The sequence below is a fragment of the Mandrillus leucophaeus genome, unplaced genomic scaffold (assembly GCF_000951045.1).
Source record: "Mandrillus leucophaeus isolate KB7577 unplaced genomic scaffold, Mleu.le_1.0 Scaffold77, whole genome shotgun sequence".
Lineage (NCBI taxonomy): Eukaryota > Metazoa > Chordata > Mammalia > Primates > Cercopithecidae > Mandrillus > Mandrillus leucophaeus.
Window position 1 is genome coordinate 7,216,877 of NW_012108363.1, and position 27,076 is coordinate 7,243,952.

Here is a 27,076-nt window from a genome sequence, read left to right on the forward strand (position 1 = left end):
TTTCCACTTTATTCTCCTAATGTAAATTAGTTTTTCTGATCCATTCAAATTTTCTTTCCACCCTCTCCTCTCCTGAACTTCTAAATTCGATACAGCAATGGGCTAGGAGCCCTATACCCACTCTCAAATGTAGTTTGAGGTGAACATGAAGATAATTTCATGATACGACTTTCCTATTGCTGTAGGTGTGGAACAATAATAGGTGCTTAATGAATGCTATTTTCCTTTCCTTTGCTAGTTCACATTAAGTTATGCAAAAGCACCATCTAATCCTATTGCCATAAGATGCGAGGTAAAAAGCCTCTTTGAAGAAGTAGTGATATACAACTTTGTCTAAGAATGAATGAATACTAAGGAGACCTTTACTCAGAAAGTAGTAATAAAGGTTTCCTTAGTACCCATTCATTCGTTCTATCTACTAGTAGTTCCTGCCAAAAACTTGCAGTTATACTTAGCAATCAAAAAGATATCCAATCACCTTGAAATAGCATTCAAATATAGAGTTGTATAGCATTAAATCCCTTAACTTTACAAACTTCTGTGCTAATGCATTCAAGTGGTATTTCTAAGACATGTTGTCTTTGGATGTCATGATTGAATACTTAATTTAGCATGTGCCCTTCTCAATCTATTTTCTGGACAGCATGATACTTTACCACTTACAAGCTGTACATCCATGTGGCTGAAAGCTAGAATGTCCTAGGGCTTTCATTCAACTCCCAGATGGAAATCTTTATAAAGATGAACATTTCTCATTAATTTATCTTCCTAAGTGATTGCTATCACACTAATCAATGTGTAGTGACTTTACTAGGGTTGCAACCTTCAGTAATGAAATCAGATACAATGCTGAACACTGTGTGAATTGCTTAACTAATCTCAACTCCTCTCAGATCAGCGAAACATAAAACCACAATAAAGTCAAGTGTTGCTTCATTAGTTGTCCTCACTTTGAGTAGTTGACTAATCTTGTTCAACTGGACACTGATCTCTTTTCAATAGGAAAAGCAGAAGGTGATACCCCATAAAATGGAGGCAGCTGTGATATACATAGAAATGACACTGCAGATAATTATGCAGACGAGAGTCTCCCAGGGGTAGTCTACAGACAATAGTTAGATACATCAGAAAACAATCAGTAAGCTGAAGATAACAAAGGAGTGAATGGAAAGGTGCTAAAAACTACATGTGAGGTTCATGAGCATCATGTGAGGTTAGGACTCAGTAAACATGGCAGATCCGATTGGTTGCCTGCCAACCACTCATTCCTCCCACCTTCCTTAATACCAGAACATCAGTTTCTTTCAACTTGCAATAACCTTTGTGCTTAAGGAGAAACAATCCCTGTGGACTGAATTATCATATTAGAAATCTTTTTTTTTCACCTTTTCATGCCAACATACTTGATTTCAGTTTTTGTGGACATATCAAAGAAATATTAATTCTTCCTTCAGTGTCACGCCTAATATGTTATTCTGTATTCCGTTCTCTGTGCTTTGATGTTATCCAGAAGGGAAATATTAAATGTTTATGAAGCAGACCACTTCTAATATCTCTCCCTAGAAAATCAAGACATAGCCCCATTGCAAAAATCATATTCTTAAGTTAGACATTAAATAGATGGTTTTAAAAAAGGTCTTTATAAACTGACAACTTATTATTAACATTATTTAGATACTCTTACTATATGATTCCATTTATATAAAGTTCTAGGCAATGAACATGGGTGGGGAAGTCGGAGGGATGGAACAGGATGGGGGGATTAAAATAGAGCAAGGAGAAATTCTCAGGGGTGATGGATACATTCGTTATCTTGGTTGTGGTGGTTTCATGTGAACAGACATATTTTAGAATTTATCAGATTGTAACTTATCAGAAGTGTACTTCAGGAAAGCTGTTAAAATTTTAAATGTAAGGTATACAAAATAAACAATATAGGCATGCATTACTTGATGAGGATACATTATGAGAAACGTCATTAGGTGATTTTGCCATTGTGTGAACATCATAGAGTGTCCTTACACAAACCTAGATGGTGTACTCTACTACACACCTAGGCTGTATGGCATAGCCTATTCCTCCTAGGCTACAAACCTGTATGGCATGTTCCTGCACTGAATATTGTAGGCAATTGGAACACAGAGGGAAGTATCTACCTAAACATAGAAAAAGTACAGTAAAAATACAAATCGTGTTATGGTGTTATAATCTTATGAGACCATCATTGCACCAGTACAGAATCATATTCAAGGTATGGTTTTGTTAAAAAATACATATGCATGGAAAATGTTTGATAAAACAGTCAAATGTTCTTTTTTTTTTTGAGACAGAGTCTCATTCTGTCGCCCAGGCTAGAGTGCAGTGGAGCGATCTCAGCTCACTGCAACCTCCCCTTCCTGGGTTCAAGTGATTCTCCTGCCTCAGTCTCTGGAGTAGCTGGGATTACAGCTGCCCACCTCCGTACCTGGCTAATTTTTGTATTTTTAGTAGAAATGGGTTTCACCATCTTGGCCAGGTTGGTCTCGAACTCCTGACTTCTTGATCCACCCGCCTCGGCTTTCCAAAGTGTTGGGATTACAGGTGTGAGCTACCGCGCCCAGCCAAAACAGTAAATTGTTGAGAGTGCTTGCCTCTGCAGAATAGATTTCAGAGACACTTTCATTTTCAGTGATTCACTGGTTCAGTTCCTCAAACATCTACTGAGCATATACTGTGTGCTAGGTACAGCAAGAGGTCTGAGGAATACAGTGGGGACAATCCAGACAATCTCCTGCTCTTCCAAACCTATAAACATGATGAGAATGTGAAAGAATGACAGTTATAAGGAATAAAAACCAATGTGCTATTTATATACGGCTACTGTGCTAAATGGACTGACTGGGTGAAGGAAATCTTTCTAAACAGGTGACATCTGAGCTGACACAAAGATGACCAGAGGAGCCCTCAATGAAAACGTCTAATAATGCATTTTATAGGCCTTAGTGAGGACTTTAGATTTTATTCCAGATGCAACAGGAAATCAATGGGAAATCCTTTGCGAAGAGGTGGAGCGATTTGACATTTTGAAGACGACTTTGGCAACAATTTGTATAATGAGGCTAAAAGGGTAAGGCAGCAGACAGTGAAGAGACTGTTGCAGTAGTGCAAGTGAGAATGGATGGTGGCTTGACCAAAGGTGTGGTGTGTGATGGAGAAGGGCGAGTGAATTTGGGCACAGGTTTCAGGTAGAGCTCACATGACTTATGAATTTTATTATGTATGCATATCTGTGTGTCTTTTTTCCTTCAGTTAGAAGATTTTTCATTATTAGAAACATATAAGGCTATAAAACTTCACTATTTTTGAAAAAAGTTATTAAAAACAATGGAAAATAGTGAATTTGAGGACTTTTTATTTTCTTTAAACAGTGATTTGAAAGCACTGCATATAGCTCATATATTTCAGTATTAAAGTAAGTAATTAAATGTAAAAGTAAGTAATTATTACTTTTTAAACTTACAAGCAGGTGTATCTCTCAGTTGAGATCAGTTGTCTGTCAATTTCCAGAGAGGCTGGCTAACAGATTTGCTAGACATGCAATTCCTGCATACAGACCCAACAGATGCACCCAGTACCCTGTTTTCAAGTCTTCTAAAACACATTTCCTAATATCTTGACATGGCTAATTCTTTACCAAGGAAACTTATTTCAGAATATTTTACTCAACACATATCAGCTGTTCTTCTTATGTTCTTAAAGTCTACCTTTTACCACTTCCAGTCTAATAAGAGCATTTATATATTTATGGAATTATTCCTAATATAGATTAGAAGGGTTGGTGAATGACAACCTGTGGCCTATTTTTGTATGACTCCCAAACTAAGAATGCTGTTTAAGTTTTGAGAGCTGTAAAAAAGAAAAAAAAAAGTTTAAAATAAAACTAAAATATTTACTTTCTGGCCCTTTACAGAAAACGTACGCCAACATCCACAGAGGGAAATGACCAAACTAAACTAGTGAGTTAAACAAGTTGAATACAGGTAAGACTATTTGTCTAAAGTTCAACTAGAAACAGGTCTATGACAACTAACCAAATTGCCAGGTTGGGAAAACAAGGTATAAATTAAGAGCAATGCATAGAACAGGTATTTCTTAAATGCTTAAAACTGTCTCTATTCTGTCCAAGGCAGAATTATCATCTGACTCTCCACGTTACAGGGTCACCTCATTATTCCTTCTAGGGTATAGGTTTCTCAGTGACAGTAAATATGTTCACAATACTCTGTGTACTTTAAGTATCCAAGACAATGTACTATAGGTTCCAGTTACATTTTATAAATAATCATTGGATGGCTAAATTCATTTGCTATTTTGGATGGTTTTAACATCCTGACTCCCTCTCTTTTACTAAGCACACAAGAAAGCAAATTTATTTGAAATTTGGTAGTGGCACTAGTTTAATACAATTCAAGACTTTGGATAACATTCAGATAAAATTAGCCACTGCACCAAGTTGCTGAATTTCTATAATTATGATAATCAACGCACACAATGCAAGTAATGCTTTGGGGGAACTTTCATGTTATGCTCGCTGGTGAAGGGGGATCAATCCGAGGCAGAGCAAATGCATTAATAATCCTTTTCAAGCAGCAAATTCTATCACCCCACTAAAAAACAAAAATAAAAACTAAACAAATGAAACCAACCAACCAAAAAACAAAACCCCTAAAAGAACTCCACACAATTTGGAATAACAGTGGTTAATAAAGACAAGGTATATATGTAGGAATCACTGCTACAGCAACAAGAAAGAAAAGAAGGAATGAAAGAAAAGGCTTATGTAGGAAATAATGGTTAACAGAGAAGGCTTGAAATCTCTGTCCTGCTACAAGTATGAAGCTTTTGACATGAAACTTCTCCAAGCCTCAGTTGTTTAATCTACAAAATAGAGGCAGCAATAGTCCCCACCTCAGTGGACAAATCTGCGAACTAAATTAGATAATGAGACTGCATGCAAAACAGCAATATGCCTAGAACAGGGTACACACTCTGTTGTGATTATTTAAATATCATTTCAGAATGTAGCTGTTGATATTGAATTATAATAATAATAATTATTATTATTATTATTATTGAGATGGAGCCTTGCTCTGTTGCCCCGGCTGGAGTGCAGTGGCGTGATCTCGGCTCACTGCAGCCTGCACCTCCTGGGTTCAAGCAATTCTCCTTCCTCAGCCTCCCCAGTAGCTGAGACTACAGATGCTCACCACTATACTTGGCAAATTTTTGTATTTTTAGTAAAGACGACGTTTCACTATGTTGTCCAGGCTGGTCTCAAATTCCTACCTCAGGTGATCTGCCCACTTTGGCCTCCCAAAGTGCTGGAATTACAGGTGTGAGCCACTGCACACAGCCTGATATTGAATTGATCCTAACCAACACCGGCTACATAGTGTAAAGTCTTAATGAAAAACAAAATTCTAATTCTTTAGTTCTGTGTTTCTAAAAATGGCTTTGAAGCACTTGATGAATAAAATAAACAGCAATATTATCATGCATTTGTATACTATTTATGGCTTTTCCACATTTGCTGTCTTGCCTTATTTGTGACACAATCTATAAAGTTGGGTAGCATGGGGTTGTTACCTTCTATTCAGCAGGAATGGAAAGAGGCTCAGAGAGGTCATCTCACTTGCTTACATTACCACTGCTGTGATGATACTCAAAGATTCAGAAGTGAAAGCGAATTCATCTTACTACCAGCATTACTCCCCATCCCAGTCCTCTGTACCCAGCTGATAGCAAGATCAATTCCTCTAGATTCAGATTCTAGAACAACAATAACGCCTTCTCTCAGCAGAAACTTACTGGTCGGGACTGGATTTCTTTGGCGTAGAGCGGTTGTAAGAATTCGGAGTCTCCTTCTAGCTTTAGACCTTTTTCTGTGATCCTCAGGTTTCCCATTCCATCCTGAAATAGAACACAGAGATAACAAGGAAGATATGATTAGCCAAAATTTCAAAATACCTCAGGCTGTCAAAAATGGAAAGTTATTGCCTATTTTTTTTTTGAAGGCATGGAATGAGGACGAGTATTCAAAGAACATGTAAAATATTAGGAGGTATTGTTCAATGCAGTTATGCATATTATCTTTTTCACTCTTTCTGAGAAAATTCTATTCCAAGCAATTTGAATGCCCTCTAGTCATCCACATATACAGATTGGGGCAGGCAGGGGGCAATTTTGCTAGGCAGCACAGAAAGAACGGAGGGAGAAGGTAAGTAGGAGGAGAGAAAAGGATAATACTCCAGGGAAAGTAAAAGATCCTATTTCCAAAACTCTACAGATATTTCAAGCTGGCAGCCTGTTGGTTAAATCCAGACTTTGGACATGTGTGTTTGAGTCACAAACATTTAAAGAGTCAAGTTAGTTGCTAATATTTTTTAAAAATATTTTGTTATGGAAATAATGAATGCAAAAGTAGAAAGAACAGATAGCAAACACATATGTACCTATCACTCATCTTCAACAATTATCAATTTATGGCTATTATTATCTATTATGGCCACCTACGCTCCCCTTCTTTGTTTAAATATAACCATAATCCCATTACCACACACATACTTGAGAAGTAACAATCATTCCTTAATATCAAACACCCAGTGTCAATGTTCAAATTTCACTAATACTTTTTTTCTGTATAATTTGCTTTTTTGAATTAAGTTCCCTACAGCAAATGTTTGCTACATAAAATACTAGATCAGTTCCTAAAATTTCCAGTCATTTTCTCTCTCATACATCCACACATATACAAATATATACACATATATTTTATTTGATAAATGTCATTTTAAAAATAGAATTACCCAGAGTTCAGATTTTGCTGAACATTCCCATACTTTCATATAATGTGTTCCTCTATTCGTTATGTTTCCTATAAATTGGTAGTTACATCAAGAAGCTTAATCAGACTCAGGTGCAATTTTCTAGAAAGAATATATCCTAGGAAATGGGGTATATTAGTTTTCTATTGTTACAGTAACAAATAATACAACTTGGTGGCTTAAAACAACACAGATTTATTATCTTACAGTTCTGTGTGTTAGCAGTCTGACCAGGACACAATAGGCTAAAATCAAGGGGTCAGAAGGGCTATGTCCGTTTCCGGAGGCTCTAAAGGGAGAATCAATTTCCTCGCTCTTTCTGGCTCCTGGGCTCATGGCCTCACTTCTATCTCCAAAGTCAGCAGTGGCTGATTTGAGTTTTTCTCACATAAAATCACTCTGACACTGAATCTTCTGCATCCTTCTTCCATTCTCAAGGACCCTTGTGATTTCACTGGGCACATCTGGATAACCCAGGATAATCTCCCCATTTTAAGATCACCTGATCAGTAACTGTAATTCTATCTGCAATCTCAATTCCCCTTTTCCATGTAATGTAATACATCCATGGGTTCTGAGATTATACATGAACATCTTTGAGGTGGAGTGAGGGACATTTTTTACTTAATTCATGGGATATTCTTCTATCAGTAGGCACATAACATTTTTTGCCATGAAGTTATCAGCCAACGTAGTCTTTGCCTAGAGGACCGACGATTTCACTAGAGGTTTCAAACTGGTTATATCACAATTCTATTATTCTTTTTTTTTTTTGATATTCAGGATTTTCCATTACCACATTTCACTGGCTGGAGTACAGTGGCCGGATCTCAGCTCACTGCAAGCTCCGCCTCCCGGGTTCCCGCCATTCTCCTGCCTCAGCCTCCCGAGTAGCTGGGACTACAGGCGCCGCCACCGCGCCCGGCTAGTTTTTTGTATTTTTTAGTAGAGACGGGGTTTCACCATAGCCAGGATGGTCTCGATCTCCTGACCTCGTGATCCGCCCGTCTCGGCCTCCCAAAGTGCTGGGATTACAGGCTTGAGCCACCGCGCCCGGCCAATTCTATTATTCTTAATTTACTTTCATCTCATCAACTATTTGCTAACTCTAAATTATAGTTGACAGAGGAATTGACAGAGCTGGATTTTCCCTCCTTTATTGTTGATCTTTAAAATACTGAATTGGCTATCTAACATCTTCCATCTAGTATCTTCCAAACCAATGAGGATTCTACTTTTTAACTATGACTATAAACATTTTCACTTGTTTCATTATAGCCCAATTATTATCATTATAATTTTCTAATTTCCCTACTTCAGTAAAGGAGTTTTTTCCAGTTGACTGCTGCACCCTTTTAATACAACCACATAGTCTTTGATGGACGTCTCTCTTCTATGTGAGATGTTACAGGGTAATCCTACAGTCCTTCCCCATGACTGTAATCAGCCATTTTTAATAAGAAGCCCTGGTTCATTTCAGTGAGAACTGGTATTTAGAAACTACAACTGGGAGCTTTGGATACTGATTGTTACTGGGTGAGCCTTTGTTTCTGCAGAAAGAGCTGGAAAATAAGGTGTGTGTGTGTTGTGTGTTTAGTAAAAATAATATGATTTAACATGAAACTTCAACTCAAATTCAGGACTTGAAGATTTCCATTTTATCTCATGGATTTTATCATGTTACTACCTTTCTTTCATACCAAAAATCCCTTTTCTGAATAATACCAACACGATTATTCATTTAACTCACAACATACACAGAATAGTTTCAGAACACCAACGTCACTACTGCACTAACATTATGGTTAATAAAAAAACAATGTAGAATTTGTCAGTTTTTAAAAACCTTTAAAGTATATCCTACTAGGAAAATACAGTCAAACCGTGGAATTTCAAAGTCACTTGAAATAATTCCTTTCTGTGGGGTTATTCTGTTAACACGATACCCAGTGAGATTTGTTTCATTTTTTCTTCTCATTTTTTCATGACAGCTTTTTTAAAGTCCAATTTTGTTTTATGTAAACTATGTACGTTGCACCAAAGTCAAATCTTCAAAATAACAAATATTCAAATAAGTCAAATTTCTATTTTCATCCCTCCACCGTGTTTTTTCTCCTCCCAGGAATATGTATGTGTGTGTGTGTATGAGCATGCATGTGTGTGTTTGGTATATATACACACACACTATGAACATGCTTTGTTATTTCTTATGTGTTCCTCTATTTTCTAATAACATTTGAAAAGCAAAATATATGAATGAAAAATCCAGGTTTCCAGTTTCTCCAGTTAAACAGGAATGGCCATGCTGGGCCTGCTCTCCCATTGCCAGAGTCTGCTGAGGTGAGCAGCAGCCGCCTCTGCCTAGACACACCATACGGTCTCTAGTTTGCACAGTCTCCACCCAACCTACCTCACTATGTTATCTATGTTATTTCAGCCTCCTGAAGCTTCTTCTGTCTGCCATTGCCATTGTGCTGTATATCTCAACACGTTCAGTATGGATGCCACACAGGGAGTTGAATGACCAAGTGGAAAATGGGTACTTTTCCCCATTCTGTCTTCATAAATGTGCTTCAGCCTGTGGATCAGAACAGATCCTGCAGGTCAAAATTGTTCCTCCATGGATAGTGTGCCATCTGTATATTTCTATTCTGGCACTCATGGAGACAGTTCTGCCAAGAGAATCCGACTGGGCAATGAAACCCAGTGTGAGAGGCAACAGGCTGAGGGACATGGCACGTGTCTCACCCGCAGCAGGTGGAACCTGCAACAAAGGGAAAGACGACAATGCGGATGTCCAAAGGCACCTCCAACCCTCCCAAAAGAGACAGACGGATTAGCTTGTGTTTTGGATTGTTAGTCCTCATTTCTGATAGCTGGAGAGGCAAACCTTTTCACAGAAACACACACTAAACCTGAATTCTATAAACTGACTATGCTGCTTCATCTGTCTGCATGTTATGTTGACATTTTTCCCCACTGAGTTCAGAAGACATTGATATGTTTACACGCATATGATTACATGCATGATACGATTACAAAACAAACAAGAACTGCTAAATATTCTTAAACAAAAGATTACATTTGGGGTACTACAGCAAGTCTATTCCAAACAACTTCTTTTCTTACACTACATACGTATATCCCCTTTCCTCCCCCATTTATTGATGACTGACTTACTATACTCTGTGCTTTTCACGATTTACCTCAGTTCCTTCATTGTTACCGAAAATTATTATGTTAGTTCTTGGATTTCATCCTAAGGAAATAACTGTGTAAATGTGAAAGTATTTAGCTTTAGAGTTGTTCACCACCATGTCACTTAATAAGAGAAAGAAAAAAAACTATCGAAAGTCGTATGTTAAAATAATTGAAGATACTATAAGGGAAAATGATGTAGTTCTTGCAGAGGAATATGTAAGAGTGCAGGTAAATATTCATGATGCATTATTGACTGAAGCAATCAGTTGAGGAGGTATATATATATATAGCGAGAGAGAGAGAGCCCACTTAAAAATAACTGTTTAATATACATACACATTGATACAAATATACACATATACTCATGTGAGTATAACAAAAAATTCTCAAGGAAATTTTATTGGAGAAAAATTCTAGGGGAAAATATACTCGAATGTTAATATTTAATATCTTTGTATGTCTGAGTTATGAGTGCTTTCTACTTTCCTCTTTTTGCTTATCTGTACTATTTATTTATTTATTTATTTATTTATTTATTTTGAGACAGAGTTTTTTGCTTTTGTCGCCCAGGCTGGAGTGCAATGGCGTGATCTCAGCTCACTGCAACCTCCACCTTCCAGGTTCAAGAGATTCTCCTACCTCAGTCTCCTGAGTAGCTGAGATCACAGGTGCAGGCCACCATGCCTGGCTAATTTTTGCATTTTTAGTAGTGACAGGGTTTCACCATGTTGGCCAGGCTGGTCTCAAACTCATGACCTCAGGTGATCCGTCCGCCTCAGCCTCCCAAAGTGCTGGAATTACAAGCATGAACCACCATGCCTGGCTTGTATGTTCTAATTTTCTAAAATCTTCTAGAAACACCAATAGTAATTTAAATAAAAGCCCTTAAGTAACAAAAAATAAAGCTTTCCTTGGTGATTTATTTTAAAAATCAACACTTATCTAGAATGTACACTATATCTCATGTACTAAGTGCTATATATAAATTATCCCACGTCATCTCTTCAATGTTCTTATGAGATAGTTATTATTTTCCTTATTTTACAAGTGAGCAAATTTGTTGTTGAGTAACTCGCTCAAAATTACACAGCTAGCTAATGACAGAACAATGAATTTGAACTCAACTCTTTCCAATTGAGACTTTATATTCATAGCCATTAGGATAATAGCTAAGTGTAACCCAATCCTCAATATACACAAAAGTAATGTCATTATGGTTACTGCTGGGTTTCTTATTAATGTCACTTTGATTTTAGCTTATTGGGTAACTGCAGTCAGCAATATTAACAGATAGAACCATCTTTAATCCTAAGCCTAACACCATTCATTTTTATGGTACTTTTATTACACCTTCCCAGGGTCTAGGGGATCTTAACTACAACCCAACATTTGCCCACCCCCAGACATAATCAGAAGGAATCTTCTGCTATTTTTGGAGAACTCACTGTGTATAATCAAGTGCTATGTGCCATGACAAGTTACAAGAAGAGAAAGCCCCTCCAAATCCCACCCTGTAAGACAGTCTGTAATAGCCAAATAAGAACAGTGAAGAAGGTACAGAAATGACCACAGTTCAAGAACTATAAATCCAATCCAAGCCAAGTAACTCTTTTTGCAATAAGTAATTTAATCTTCCCTCACATATATCTCATGGCAGCAAACTTATCCCAAACGTACCAAATCTCTATCATTTTTCCACTTACAGGATTTTCTATTCTTGCTCATGATCAGTTTCACTTTTCTAGCCTACTTCCCTGTCTCTAGGTCTGCCTAATGGTATTTGGTGGGAAAGGTCTATCAAATAGTGTGAATTTGTGTTACTGGCCTCTATTTCCAAAATATAATACAAAGCTATTAGAGTAGCCAACTAAATGTTAATATGTTCCCACATTTATAGTCTCCTTTCTAGCTTTGGAACAGTCAGGCTGGATTGGAAACCCATCAAAGTACCTTGATATCACCTTTACTAAAAAACATTTCACCTTTTACTGCATAAGAAGTTTTGGGCATTATTAAGATTGGAGTTTTAGGTCAATGATGAACTACAGCTTCTCTCCCAATAAGATGTAAAAGAGGTATTTAGAAGATTGAGAATCAGACCAGGCCCAATGGTTCATGCTTGTAATTGCAGCACTTTGAGAGGCTGAGGCAGGAAGATTTCTTGTGGCCAGGAGTTTAAGAGCAACCCGGGCAGCACAGCAAGATACCATCTCTTAAAAAAATAAAAATAAAAATTAGCTGGTTATGGTAGCACATGCCTGTAGTTCCAGCTACTCAGGAGGCTATGGCAGGAAGATCACTTGAGCCCAGGAATGTGAGCTATGATTACATCAATGCACTCCAGCCTGGGCAACAGCAAAATCCTCTCTCCAAAAAACTAAAGAGGGAGGGCTGGGCGCGGTGTGTCACGCCTGTAATCCCAGCACTTTGGGAGGTTGAGGCAGGCGGATCACGAGGTCAGGAGATCGAGAGCATCCTGGCTAACACGGTGAAACCCCGTCTCTACTAAAACTACAAAAAATTAGGCGGGCATGGTATTGGGCGCCTGTAGTCCCAGCTACTTGGGAGGCTGAGGCAGGAGAATGGCGTGAACACAGGAGGCAGAGTTTGCAGTGAGCCAATATTGTGCCACTGCACTCCAGCCTGGGCAACAGAAAAAAAAAAAAAAAAAAAAAAAAAAACAAAAAAAAGGAGAGAGAATATCATTCCTAGAAGAATTTAAAAAAGCATGTAGAAAAATAGACGATATTTTACCTTCCTCTTTAAATGGTGAAACTAATTTTCATTAAGGCAAGCATGAAAATTATAGTAGCCCAATAGGGAAATAGCAGGTCTTGACTGGATGAGTGCTGTCCAATAAAGTGCTTACCTGAAGTCTGTAAGGTACATCTGAGATAGAAGGAGGAGGCCAGGCTCCCACTGTAATCCCAGTGAAGATAAGAATTCTGAAAGCCCTGCTCATTGCAGGATCACCAGTGACGATTCCCATACTGGGTGTGGTACTCACTCAGAATAGGAGTTTTCAAAAACACAAGAGCAAATCCTATTATTTTCCCAGTCCAATTTAGAGTCTCCCCTAAGCTCTCAGTTAGATCTTTCAGAACAGGCAGAGGCTAGGGGCAGAGGAACAGGGGCACAGGTAGGTGGAATCTGGGGAACCACCCTCTGGGCTGGTCCAAGGACTACAGCATTTGCTCCTCATCCTTTGTCTGGTCTAGACTGGTTAATTGTTTTGAATAGTTTTCTACAAGATGAGTACAGAATAAAGAGAATTCTGAGTAGCAGGATAATAGACTGAAATATTGGTTCTTTCCACATCACTTCTTTCTTTCCTCATATCTCCTGCCCCTGACTCCCTTTGTCACTATTTCAAACAGGTTCTTGGGCTTTGTAATTCCTTGGCTTAGAGATTTTGAGAATGAAGCAGCAGTAGCCTAACAGCAGTGGGGTTTCCTATCTTTTATAATCTAATTGAATCTCATTGAATGAACTGTGCTAGATGTGCTGGGAAAGGAGGCAAGAAGAAGAGGAGATATTTTCCCACTGGGATGGGTGGGGGGCGGTAGACAAAAGATCTGTGCCTCCCATGTACTCTAGAGACCATTTTCCTTCCAGTGTCCCAAGGAGGGGTTAAGGCTTCCAAAGGAAATGGCTGTAACCTCACCAAAGTTTCCCTTCTCCAGGAGCCGCAGAACATTTGGACTCCAGGGATCATGTGGTGGGGACCAGTGTTCTCTCAGCATGGCCAGTGCAGGGCAGTGACCAGTGGTCCCAGAGGCCTTTCCACTGGTGCAGGGTAAGATACCAGGATGTCTGCAAAATTCTGGGTGAGGTGGACTTCTGTTGGTTCTTGTGGAATGGGGCTGGAAATTGCTATTATGTTATTTTTAAGATAGTGCTATTTTTCACATTCCACTGGACACTGCTGAAAAGGCATTTTTGATCTGTTCCAGGATCCACCCCATGCCCAGGACTCCTAGGGATGTGTACAGATTAAAGATTGACGTAAAAACACCCAGAGTTGATATATTTATTCAGAAAAAGGCAAACATTGATGGCTGTTAGATGAGTAGGTTGCAGCCCTATTGTGCAATTTTTGATATTTTGATATGTGTGTAAAACAGTTTTTCCCACTAATAAAATCTATTAACAGAAAAAGGTGCTATTTTCTTGCTCCTCTGATTTTCCCCCTGCATCAGCATCAGATGGGTTTTTAATTCTGTCAGCACATTTTCAGGCTTGAAAGAAATGCCAAGACCTGTTTTAACAAACAAGTCTCAAGATAATCTCTTGCTGGAGCAGTTTTAATGGCAGGCATTACTTAGTTTGGATCCAGGAGTGAAACAATTATATATAGATTGCAGTAGAATGTAATCTTCATGAGGGGTGGGATTTTTGACTGTTTTATTCACTGCTGTAGTCTCAGTTCCTACGGCTTGGCAAATATTATGTGCTCAGAAAATATCTGTAGAGTGATAGAATTTATTCATTCCAAATAGTTGTATTTTGAAAGGTAGTGTGGGGAATGACAAAACTCTTAACATCTATACCTGTTCCTACTTCAGATTCCAATTTTTTAGAGTATGTATTCCCAATCAGGGGGATACAGTCCGCAGTGGACAAAAATTAATTATTGGGGAGCTGGAGGCATACAAAATTTTTATTCTTTTAATTTAGAAAACACAAATATGTTTACATAAGAAGTATATATGCAATATATCTTTAATATTGACATTTCATGTGGTGACAAATAGGGAAAAATGGCTAAACATCCTCTGGGGGGAGGGGCAATGTTTATTTTTAAGTTGAGAAATGCTATATTAGACTACTATAAAGTTTGAGACTGCCCTAGCTTTCTTCTCTTTATAAATGGTTACTTCTACCTTTGGAATATTGAAGCATCTTCTTTGTAGCTCCTCAGACATTAACACTTAATAGAACGATAGCAACAAAAGTAAAGAACAAACTTCTTAATGTAATCTTTAGCGCACTTCATGACTGCACCTGCTCACTTCTCCATCCTTGTCTCTCAACACTCTCCCTTCACTCTGTCACAGAACATGCTCGCGATTTTTCCAAACCCCTTCCCTTTTTGAATCTTCGTAAATGTTTCATGTCCTTCCCTTGGCTAGCAATACTCTTCCCAGTGCTTCTGCTCCTCTCTGCAGTCCTTTGGTTATGATTAAATGTCTTTTCTGGGTCATATGGGATTTTTCATATCATATCTCTCATCTCATATTTCCTTCTATATCTTATACTACATATATTGTAATTGCCCATTTATATCTGTCATCAGTCACTAAACTTCAAATTTCTTGCAATGAGAAATAAGGAGCTACTTATTATTTCATCTTGGGGGCTCAGTACATTGCCTATACCTAAATATCTAATTGCAAGAGAAAAAAAAGAAATTGGCTAATCTAGAGATTGTTCAGAAAGTGCTCATACATGTGAATTTTAAAGCATTAGTAACAAAAGCTACCATTTCCATATATGTTAGACAAAGCATATGGTCTGCAATGTATTCATTAACCCTCATTGTAACTCAAAAGGGTAGGCACCATTAGCCCCATTTAACAGTAGAGGAAACCAATGCTTACAGAACCTGGCAGTCTAACTCCAATACAAAATTTCTTAACCATCACATGTCATGCTACACTGTTAAGCTTCTACTGTGTGCCAGTCCTGTGCTAAACACTATATGAAAAGGCAAGAAGAGTTGCAGATTGCATTCCTTCCTTCTGGGAGTTTCCAAAACACACACACACACACACACACACACACACGAGTAGCACACATGATGGCAAGAATGTGGAAATATCATGCACTCTCATATACCACTAAGGGGAACATAAAATGTTGCAGTCACTTTGGAAAAGGGCCTGCCTGTTAAGAATTTAAACACAGAGTTACCACATGACCCAGAATTCCCCTCTGGGCTCTCTGCCCAAGATAAATGAAAACCTATGTCCCCACAAATACTTATATATAAATGAAAACCTATGTCCCCACACTTATACATAAATGAAAACCTATGTCCCCACAAACACTTATACATAAAGGTTCACAACAACATAATTCATCAGAGCCAAAATATGGAAAATGCCTAAATGCCTATTAACTGATGAATGGATAAGTAAAATATTCTACATCCATGCAATGGAATACTATTTAGCAATCAAAAGAAATGAAATACAGGTACCTGCTATAACATGGACAAACCTCAACAATTATGATAAATGAAAGAAGACAAACATAAGAGACCACATATTGCATGATCTCAATTATGTATTTTCCAGAAAAGCAAATCTATGGAGACAGAAAGTAGATTAGTGGTTGCCTAGGGCTGACAGTGGGAATGGGAGAAGACTATAAATAGACTCAAGGGATTTTACTGAGGTGACAGAAATGCTCTAAAATCAGATTGTGGTTGTAGCTGTATAAAAGTAAATTTACTAAAAATCACTCAGTTGTATACCTAAAATGAGTGAATCTTACAGCATACAAATACAACCCTAACAAGGTGGTTTTTTTTTTTTTTTTTTTTTTTTAAGAGAAATATGACGTTCACCAAGGAAAAAAAAAAAAAAGCAATCTAGTTCAAGAGACATGCAGTGATGTGCTTTGGAATTCCCCTAATCCATAAAGAGAACTGATTTAGAGATATGTGCTTGGGGAAAGAGGTAGTAGGTTAAAGAGGTTAAAACATGACTGTTATTTGTCCACATTTTGTGTGGAGTTACTAAAGGGACATGCTGGGCAATGTTCTGTTTCCATTAAAGTCCAACTTGATGAAGGGTTTCTAGAGTGAAGCAAGCCAGACCTGAATAAGACACAGGGAATGTTTTGTGATCAAGGCAATTAAATTGTGTGACAGGCTACTGAGGCAGCTACTGGCTTTCTTTTCCAGGGAGCATTATAAATGGTGACATCATCAGTCCTGCATGATTAACCCAACAGCAAGGGAGAGGACCAGATGACTCCATCATCGTCTGGGTCACAGCTGCTGATCCTTTTTGTCATTTGGCATGTAATCTCAACTTTGTTCATATTTTCTTTCTTTGGCCAATGATGTTGATATATAGTTTTCCTTCTTTTCCTTTTTACTCTATCTAGTTACCATAATGCTAAAGCTCATATATTGGTTAGATCATTTTCTCTGTGTGTGTGTGTGAGAGAGAGAGAGAGAGGGAGGGAGAGAGAGAGAGAGGGAGGGAGAGATAGAGAGTGTGAGTAAGAGCAAGAGAGCGAGCTAGAGAGCCTTATACATATGTAACTGTCAGATTGCTTTGGTGCCTCAGTGGATCAAAACTGTAATTTCTCATTCGTTTTATAAAATCTCATAAGGTTGCTTTTAATGATTTACAGATTCAAGGCTATTGTGTTTGAACACTTTCCATATTTCATGCTTTCCAAAAGTAATGCATAAACAGGAATTCTTTGCTCTACACTTTTTCTGGGTGTGAGTAAATCAAACAACGGGGACTACCCCTGCCTCCACACAGACATGGAATAAGTATAATTTTCTTTACTACTGAATTGCCTAGTTTCTACTTTTCCTTTAGAGCTTAGCTATCAATTTATTTGGGAAGTCTTCCGTGATTCTCTTTAGAAACCATCTTCCCTCAATAACAGGAGAGCGCACACACACACACACACACACACACACAGACACACACAGTGTGCAAGAGAATGAGAAAGAAAATGAGAGAGAGAATTTTGATATTCCAGCTAAGAATATAAGCTTTGGAACCAGACTGCAAGGGTTAGAGTGCTGCTTCAACCACTTCCTGGTACGCTTTCTAAGGCTCATGCTGTGAATATGAACATTTAGGCAGTCAAGACAATTCTAACTTCTAAATCGAGGATTAAATCAGACAATCCATGCTGATCAGTCAATATACTACAGTAACAGACAACACAAATCTCAGTGACTTTGAAGAACAAGGGTTTATTTTTCACCCAAGCTACATGCCCATGGAGGGTTAACAGGGTGGTCACTTAGGGATACAGAAGACAAAGCAGTCACAATTTTAAGCACTTTGCTGCTCTTTATTTCTTTGGGTACGTGCAGGACTATATTTTCCTACATATGATTGGTTTGGCTAGTGAAAAACAAGCAATTCAGAGTCAACTCAGAGCTGATGTTCTAAGAACCACTGCATATTTGGCTATATTCTCCTATTATTTTTTTTTTTTCCTACACTTCAAGCTTCCAGCAGGGAGGGGCAAGTATTGCAGCTATCTGTTTTATCCCAATCTCATGTCATAATCCCTGACTCAGAGAAGACAGTACATTTCGACTTACAGATGAAAAGTCTCTATTAGCCAAAAAGAATCAAAATCACAGCTCCCACATACAGTCAAGTCTGGCTTAAAAGTTAACAAACCCTGGAGATACTACTTACACAGACCAGTACTCTGCTTGCTGGCCATCCAAGAAAACAGGTAGGTCAGCATGGAAATTGCTGTATACTTGTAAACATTAAAGATTATCCTTAAGGGATGTTTCTGAGAAATTATAAGCACATTCCATGGAATTATAGGAAGAGTATAGCACTTCTGTTCTCAACCCTTCTTCTAGTTGTCAGGTCAAATACAGACAAACCTATCCCCATTTGAATCTGTTTCATCTCACCCATAATAGGTAGTTGGATAGAAGAAACATTAAGGTCATTTGTACTTGTAAAAAATTCTATTCTATGATGCACAGGAATGAGATGCTACCTGGACAACAACTCATGTCAGTTGTTGTCAGGAACTGATGCCCACAACTCAGACAGGCTATGTTTAGGCCCTCTTGGGTGAACTCTAGTTTTGCTGAAGAAATTCTTGCAAAAACTCTTGCAAATCACTCCCAATGAGCACTCGGCTTCAGAAAGGACTTAGGGATAAAAACCAATGCTGGCACATTGTTCTGAAACAGAAACTTGTAAGCAACCTTTAAAAAGAGACATTGGCGGGGAATTTATCGATTGTTTGAAGGGAAGAAAATGAGAGATGGATAATAAAGTGCAAGTTGCTACATTCCCTGTCTTAGGTGAAAAATGTGAGCTTATAAATCCTGAGCTATTGTTGATAAAGGAGGAGACTCATTTATCTTAAGAAGACACATAAAAGAAAATAAGCGAAATATGATTAGGCCTATGCCAAGTGTTCAGATTAAATTCCTACCATCACAATCACTCCTGCCAGGTGAGTGCTTCCCACCAGTGAAGTCTGATTAAGATGCTGGCCTGAGTGATATTAAAAATACACACTGTGAAAATCCCTCCCAGAATAGATTCCTTCACGGGGTATGCACCCCAAGGGAGCCACCTGTCCTGTCTTCTATTTTCATTTGGAAAAGTTGTCAGTGGTACATGACAATGTCTTTTACGAGACTTCAAGTTACAGCTTCAAAGGGCCCAGTGCCATTCTGATACTTGTGAGAAAGGTTTCCAGGGATAAGTTCAGAAATATGAAAGCTAGTATGCATACACCTGGCCCTAGTGCTACCTTACCTATTAATTTGGTCATCTCCTCAAGCTATCATGTCCAAATTGGCCTTCTAAAAGGTAGCATCAGATATACTCCCGTTCTTTCAGATGTGTCACCAATTTACACAATTATGTTTAGCCTTAAGTAAAGAGAAGCAGTAGTGGTCCAGAGGGGACATCTATTGCTGTTCTCTTGCTTGCACTCCTAAGCTCTAACATCCTCCCCATATTTCATCCACGTGTTCTCAGAACAGAACAGTGGATACTGCATGGGGAAATCACTGTACCTGTGGAGAATCCTGATTGCTCAGTGAAGAAAGACATGAATTCTTTCTCTCCTCCTCACTTTTCCTAGAGCATTGCATAGGCAGAACTATGAAGTGCCTTAAAGAAGAATGAGGCAGAGGAGGAGGAGAGAGGGTAGGATATACTTAAGACTAGAGGTCCAAGAAGTTGTCTCTAAGAAGAATCCCAGATGAAGTGAGGGAGCCAGTCCTGGGAAGGTCTGAGTACAGGGAGAATGAGTATGGTACATTTGAGGATCACCAAGAATGGCATCAGCCAATGTGATCATAGTTGAGTCACACACCCTCTACACAAGGTAAGGAGGAATAGGAGATGAATTCAGAGAAGTGGGAAGGGAGAAGGATCAATAGAGCATCTTGAAGAAGATGCCACCAGGAATTTGGATTTTTTATTATTTGTGTGACTAGACCCCAGTGGAATATATTAAGCAGGGGAATGATGGGAGCTGATTTACATTTTATATTCTAAGACTTCCATGAAAGTTTGGAAACAAACTCTGATGAATTCACTGCCTCATAATAAATTCCAAAAGTAACTTTCTAGTAAAGAACTGGCTTATAATAGATCCTGTGATTTTGTTAAACTTAAATAATTTTTTGGAATATATTCCCTCCTTCCTTTGCCTAGTAAAATCCATAGACACTATTGTTTAGACCACAGGTTTTGGAATCCAAAAGTTCAAACCATAGGTGTGAGTGTTAGAGTCCTAAAAAAAAAATAAAAGTTTGGGGGGGTGGGTTTTAAAAAAACAGTTTTTTGAGTCCAGGTCCCATCACTTACTAGTCATAGAATCTTCCCTGGGTCTTTCTCCATCTGTGAAAAGGTATTCACAGTACCTCTCTTGGAAGGTTATGTGTATGCATGTACATTTGATTTGCTTAGTGTGGTGCCTGGAACACTGTAAATGTTCAATAGCAGCCCTATACTGACTGCTGGCCCCATCCATCCTCCAGGCCCCAGATCCCACATTCATCCCCTTCTTGCTCCCTCTTCAAACTATTTTCTCTGACTTCCTATGGCAGTTACACTCTGCCACACTAATTTAGCACTTACTTGATTTGATATGCTCTGAGAGACTTGTCTAAGAGGAAAAGAAAAGAGGACTATGGTGAAGTTGCCAGTGTCAAGAGGATGCGGGATGCAGGTGGTGAAGGGCAGGTACAAAGATGTGAAAGGGAGTGTGCCAGAAAATTTGTCTTAGACATTTCCTAGCAGAAAGTGAATAAAATTAGAACTCACCCAATATCCCTACCTATTGAAGAAAATGAAAGCAGAAAAGATTGTTTTACTTTGCCAAAATTGAGGCTGCTTTCTTCCCTGGGTAAGATGATTGTTGAATAATTTTACCTGGAAATCAACAAATCATTAAATACTGAGAGACCAAAATTGGCTAAATGAACTTAATTTGCTCCACTTGCCGTTTTAACTACCATGCCAGGTATTACCCACAGCCTTCCTACCAGCCAATCCATTCTTTTAAAAGGGAATCATTAATAGTCTGAGAAGTTTTCAGGGATCCAGAGTTGGGGTAATTCCCTCAGCAAGAAGGGCAGATAGGCTGGTAACAATGAAGATTAAAAATCTATAAGGAACCCAATCATAAATATTTATTAAGCCTTATTTGGGATAGTGGCTGTGATGGCTAATTGTATGTGTCAAGTTGATTAGGCAAAGGAGTGCCAAGAGAGTTGGTTAAACATTATTCTGGGTTAGACAGGTAAAGTAAATTCAAGAGATCCATTGTACATGACCATATTTAACAACAACTTATTGTATGGTCAACATTGCTAACAGATTTCAAGTGTTCTCACCCTGGAAACTAAGTATCTGAGGTAATAGATATGTTAATTAGCTTGATTCAGTCATTCTCCAATGTATAAATATATCAAAACGTCACGTTGTTTCAACCATTGTGGAAGACAGTGTGGCGATTCCTCAAGGATCTAGAACCAGAAATACCATTTGACCCAGCAATCCCATTACTGGGTATATACCCAAAGGATTATAAAGCATTCTACTATAAAGACACATGCACACATATATTTATGGAGGCACTGTTCACAATAGCAAAGACTTGGAACCAACCCAAATGCCCATCAATGATAGACTGGATAAAGAAAATGTGGCACATATACACCATGAAATACAATGCAGCCATAAAAAAAGGATGAGTTCATGTCCTTTCCAGGGACATGGATGAAGCTGGAAACCATCATTCTCAGCAAACTAACACAAGAAAAGAAAACCAAACACCACATGTTCTCACTAATAAGTAGGAGTTGTACAATGAGAACACATGGAGGGGAACATCACATATCAGGACCTGTCAGGGGGTGGGGCTAGGATAGGGATAGCGTTAGGAAAAATACCTAATGTAGATGATGGGCTGATGGGTGCAGCAAACCACCATGGCATGTGTATACCTATGTAACAAACCTGCATGTTCTGCACATGTATCCCAGAACTCAAAGTATAATTTTTTTAAAAATCATGTTGTACACAGTAAATGTCTATACTATTTAATTTTATCATTTAAAATAGGTAAATAAAGCTGACTGTCTTTGAGGATTTTTTCCTGCCTTGAGACTAGGATCAAAATATTGATTTTTGTGGGTCTTAGGCATTTGGACTTAGACTGGAACTATGCCATCAGCTCTCCTGAGTCTCCAGGTTGCAGATTGCAGATGTGGGATCTTGTCAGCCTCCATAACCACATGAGCCAATTCCTTATGATAAAAATCCATACACACACATATACACAGGTATTCTATGAATTATGTAACTCTGGAGAACTCCAACTAATAAAATACTAGAGAAGTTTATCCCCAGATATAGTTTCTAGAAAGACGTGTTTATCAAAAAGGCAAGTGAGCATGACTATGAATTAAAAGTAACTTTCAAAAAGGATTCATACATGCTACACAATCTCTATATCCACCATACACTCCTTAAAGACGTGCAATCATTCTCTCTCTCTTTTAGAGGACATAAGACTTTTTTTAGCCTCTGTGGTAACAATAGCCATCATTGCCACAGACTGTCAGTCACCTCTACTTCTGATGACAGGGAAACCCAATTATAGAACAGTATAAAGAGTTCTCAAGCAATAAGTTAAAATTTTTTTTAGGATCCCTCCCAGAATGGGATGCCAGGCTCCAGATGAAAATATAGCTGTATAAAAATGAGTTATGTCACGACTACAAAGAACTCAGGGTAATCTTGATCTTGCTAGGAATGGGACTACCACAGGTACTGATAACTGCTTAATGAAATGAAAACATGTTGGGCATAGTTTGGTAAGAATTTACAATTACTGCAGCCAATTAGAAATTAAAGTAGGGTGCTTCTCATTAGGTTTGTAGTCTACATTCTTCTAGAAGAGTCTTAAAAGATTTACATTTATTTTTATGTTTATGTTTTTTAAAAATTTTCATTGATACACAACTGTACATATTTATGGAGTACACATATTTTGAAAATCTGTTGGCAGCAAATACACTGATCCATTTTGGGATTCTCTATTCTGCTACACTGGTCTATGTGTCCATTTTTATAGCAATATCATGCTATTTGGGTTACTATAGCTCTGTAGTACATTTTGAGATCAAGTAGTGTGATGCTTCAAGCTTTGCTCTTTTTGCTCAGTATTTGTTTGGCTATTCAGAGTCTTTTGTGGTTCCACACAAATTTTGATAGATTTTTTTTTTTTTTGTAGTTTTGTGAAGTGTGTCATTGGTATTTTGACAGGGATTACATTAAATCTATAGATTAGTTTGGGTAGTATGGTCATTTTAACAATATTAATTCTTCCTATCAGGGGATGCTTTTCCATTTGCTTATGTTCTCTTCAATTTCTTTTATCAGTGTTTTATAGTTTTTCTTGTAGTGCTCTTTTACCTCCTTGGTTAAATTTGTTCCTGGGTATTTTATTTCATTTTTTATTGGTAGCAATTATAAATGGGACTGCTTTATTTCTTTTTCAGCTAGTTTGTTTTTGGTGTTTAGAAATACTACTAATTTTTTGTATATTGATTTTGTATCCTGAAATTTTACTGAATTCATTTGTCATTTCTAAGAGTTTTCTGGTGGAGTATTTAGATTTTTCTACATATAAGATCATTCTATATGAAAAGGGACAATTTGAGTTTCTCTTTTCCAATTTGGATACCTTTTAATTTCTTCCTCCTGACTGAATGCGCTTGCTAGAACTTCCAGTACTATGTTTAATCAGAGCAGTGAAAGTGGGCATCCTTGTCTTTTTTCAGTCCTTACAGGAAAGGCTTTCGGCTTTTCCCCTTCAGCATGAGGATAACTGTGGGTTTGTCATATATGGCCTTTAGTATGTCAAGGTACGTTCCTTCTATGCCTAATTTGTTGAGAGTTCTTATCATAAAGGGATGTTGAATTTTATCAAACACTTTTCCTGCATTTCTTGAGAGGATTATATAGTTTTTGTCCTTCATTCTGTTGATGTGCTGTACTGCATTTATTGATTTGCATATATTGAACCATCCTTGTAATCCCTGGGATAAATTACACTTGATTATGTGTATTTTTTTTTTGATATGTTAGATTTGGTTTATTAGCATTTTGTTGAGAATTTTTGAGTCTATGTTCATTAGAAATATTGGCCGGTTATCTTGTGTCCTTGTCTGGTTTTGAAATCAGGGTAATGCTGCCCTCATAAAATGCATTAGAAAGGATTCCTTTCTCTTTGATTTTTAGGAACAGTTTAAGAAGGATTAGTGTTAATTCTTTGTAAGTTTGGTTGAATTCTACAGTAAAGGCATCTTGTCCTGGGCTCATCTTTGTTAGAAGATTTTTAATTACTGATTCAATTTCATTGCTCATTATTTTTCTGTTCGTGTTTTCTGTATCTTCCTGGTTCAATCTTTGTTCATTTTATGTGTCCAGTAATTTATCCATTTCCTCTAGATTTTCCAATTTGTTAGAGTTTGGTTGTTTATAATGATCTTTATCCTTGCATTTCTGTCGGATCAGTTATAATGTCTCCTTTGTTTCTGTCTAATTTTACTTATTTGAGTCCTCTCTCTTTTCTTCTTGGTTAGTCTAAGTAGTGCTTTATCCATTTTATCTCACCAAAACTCAAATTTTTACTTTATTGATCCTTTGTATTTTTTCTTAGTTTCTATTTTGTTTAGTTCTATTGTGATCTTTGTTATTTCTTTTCCTTCTAATTTTGGGATTGGTTTATTCCTGCTTTTCTTGTTTTGAGGTTGTGTATCATTAGGTTGTTTATTAGAAATCTTTCCACTTTCTTTGATGTAGGTGCTTATTGCTATAAACTTTCCTCTTAGTGCTGCTTTTCCTGTATTGCATAGGTTTAGGTATGTTGTGTTTCCATTTTCCATTGTTTCAAAAATGTTTTTGATTTTCTTAATTTCTTTATTGACCTAATGATCATCCAGAAGCATGTTGTTTAATTTCCATGTATTTGCAAAGTTTCCAAAGTTCCTGCTGTTGTTAATTTCTATTTTTTCCATTGCAGTCTGAGGAGATACAAGATATGTTTGATTTCTCAAAGAAAATACTGTCTAGACTTGTTTTGTGACCTAACATATGGTCTATTCTCGATAATATTCTATGTATAGTTGAGAAAAATGTGTATTACCCAGTTGTTGAATGAAACGTTCTGTAAACATCTGTTAGGTCTATTATGTCTGAAATACTGTATAAATCTGATGTCTTTGTTTTCTGTTCAAATGATCTTTCCAACGCTCAGAACAGTGTTGAAGTCCCGAGCTATTACTGTATAGCAGTCTATCTTTCTCATTAGATCTAATAATATTTGTTTTATATATATATTACCTAGATACTCTGGTTTTGGGTGCTTGCATATTTAGAATTATTATATCCACTTGCTGAATTGATCCTGTTATCATTATATAATGATCTTCTTTGTCTCTTTTCACAGTTTTTGATTTAAAGTGTGTTTTTTCTGATATAAGAAAAGCGACCCCTGCGCCTCTCTTGGTTTCCATTTGCATGAAATATCTTTTTCCGTTCCTTCACTTGCAACGTAAATGTGTCTATCCAGGTGAAGTGAGTTTCCTGTAGGTAGCATATAGTTATTATTAATTTTAATCCATTCAACCAGTCTATACGTTTTCAGTGGAAAGTTCAATCCATTTGCATTCAAGGTTTTTATTGATAGGAGTTATCCCTGTCATTTTGTTAGTTGTTTTCTGGTTTTGGATACACTTTGTTCCATTCTTCCCCTCTTATTATTTTTGCAGTTTGGTGGTTTTCTGTAGTGGTGATGTTTGACTTCTTTCTCGTTTTGATTTATGTATCTTCTCTAGCAGTGAGTTTTATACTTTTGTGTGTTTTCATGATAGCAGATATCATGCTCGTGCATCCAGATGTAAGTCTCCTTTAAGCATTTCTTGGAGGACTGGTTTTGTGCTAATGAATTTCCTCAGTTTTTGCTTTTCTGAGAAATATTTTATTTCCCTTTTACTTTGCAACAGTAGATTTGCCTGGTAGAGTATTCTTGGCTGCAGCTTTTTATTTTTCTTTCGTCACTTTGAATATATTATCCTATTCTCTCCTACCTGTAAGGTTTATATGGAGAAGTCTCCTGTTAGTTTGATGAGGAATTCCCTCATATGTGCCTTTTCTCTTGCTTTTTAGAATTCTCACTCTGCCTTTTGACAATTTGACTATAAAAAGCCTTGGAGAAGATCTTGTTGGGTTTAGTCCATTTGGGGGTTTTTGAGCTTCTATTTGATGCTTATATCTTTTGTAAAAATTAAAAAGTTTTCAGCTATTACATGATTAAATAGGATTTCTATGCCTTTGTTCAACTCCTTTGGGAACTCCAAAAATTCTAATATTCATGGTGTCCCATATGTCAGGTAGACTTTCTTCACTCTTTTTCTTTTCTGTCTAGTTCGGTTATAAAAAACCAAAAACAAAAAACAAAAAAAACCTGTCTTCAAGTTCAGAAATTCTTTCTTTTGCTTGATTTTGTCTACTGTTAAAGCTTTCCATTTTTATTTAATTCATTAAATTCTTCAGCTCTAGGATTTCTGTTGGTTCATTTTGATATATATATATATATATCTCTGTTAAATTTCTTATTCAGATTATGATTTTTTTTCTGAATTTTTTGTATTGTTTGTTCTTTTATATCTCACTGACTTTAATATTACTTTGAATTCTTTTTCAGGCATTTCATAGATTTCTCTTTTGTTAAGCTTTTTT

The 27,076-nt window shown here is 37.3% G+C and overlaps 1 protein-coding gene across 2 annotated transcripts in view; it reads right to left on the reverse strand.

Moving 5' to 3' along the window:
* Positions 1 to 27,076, reverse strand: part of SGCD (sarcoglycan, delta (35kDa dystrophin-associated glycoprotein)) — a 429,759-nt gene that overhangs the window by 229,503 nt on the left and 173,180 nt on the right. For both annotated transcript variants that reach the window (XM_011966718.1, XM_011966717.1), the window contains one exon: positions 5,848 to 5,949. In XM_011966718.1, the coding sequence (XP_011822108.1) occupies positions 5,848 to 5,949 (102 nt within the window). The remainder of the gene's footprint in view (positions 1 to 5,847; positions 5,950 to 27,076) is intronic.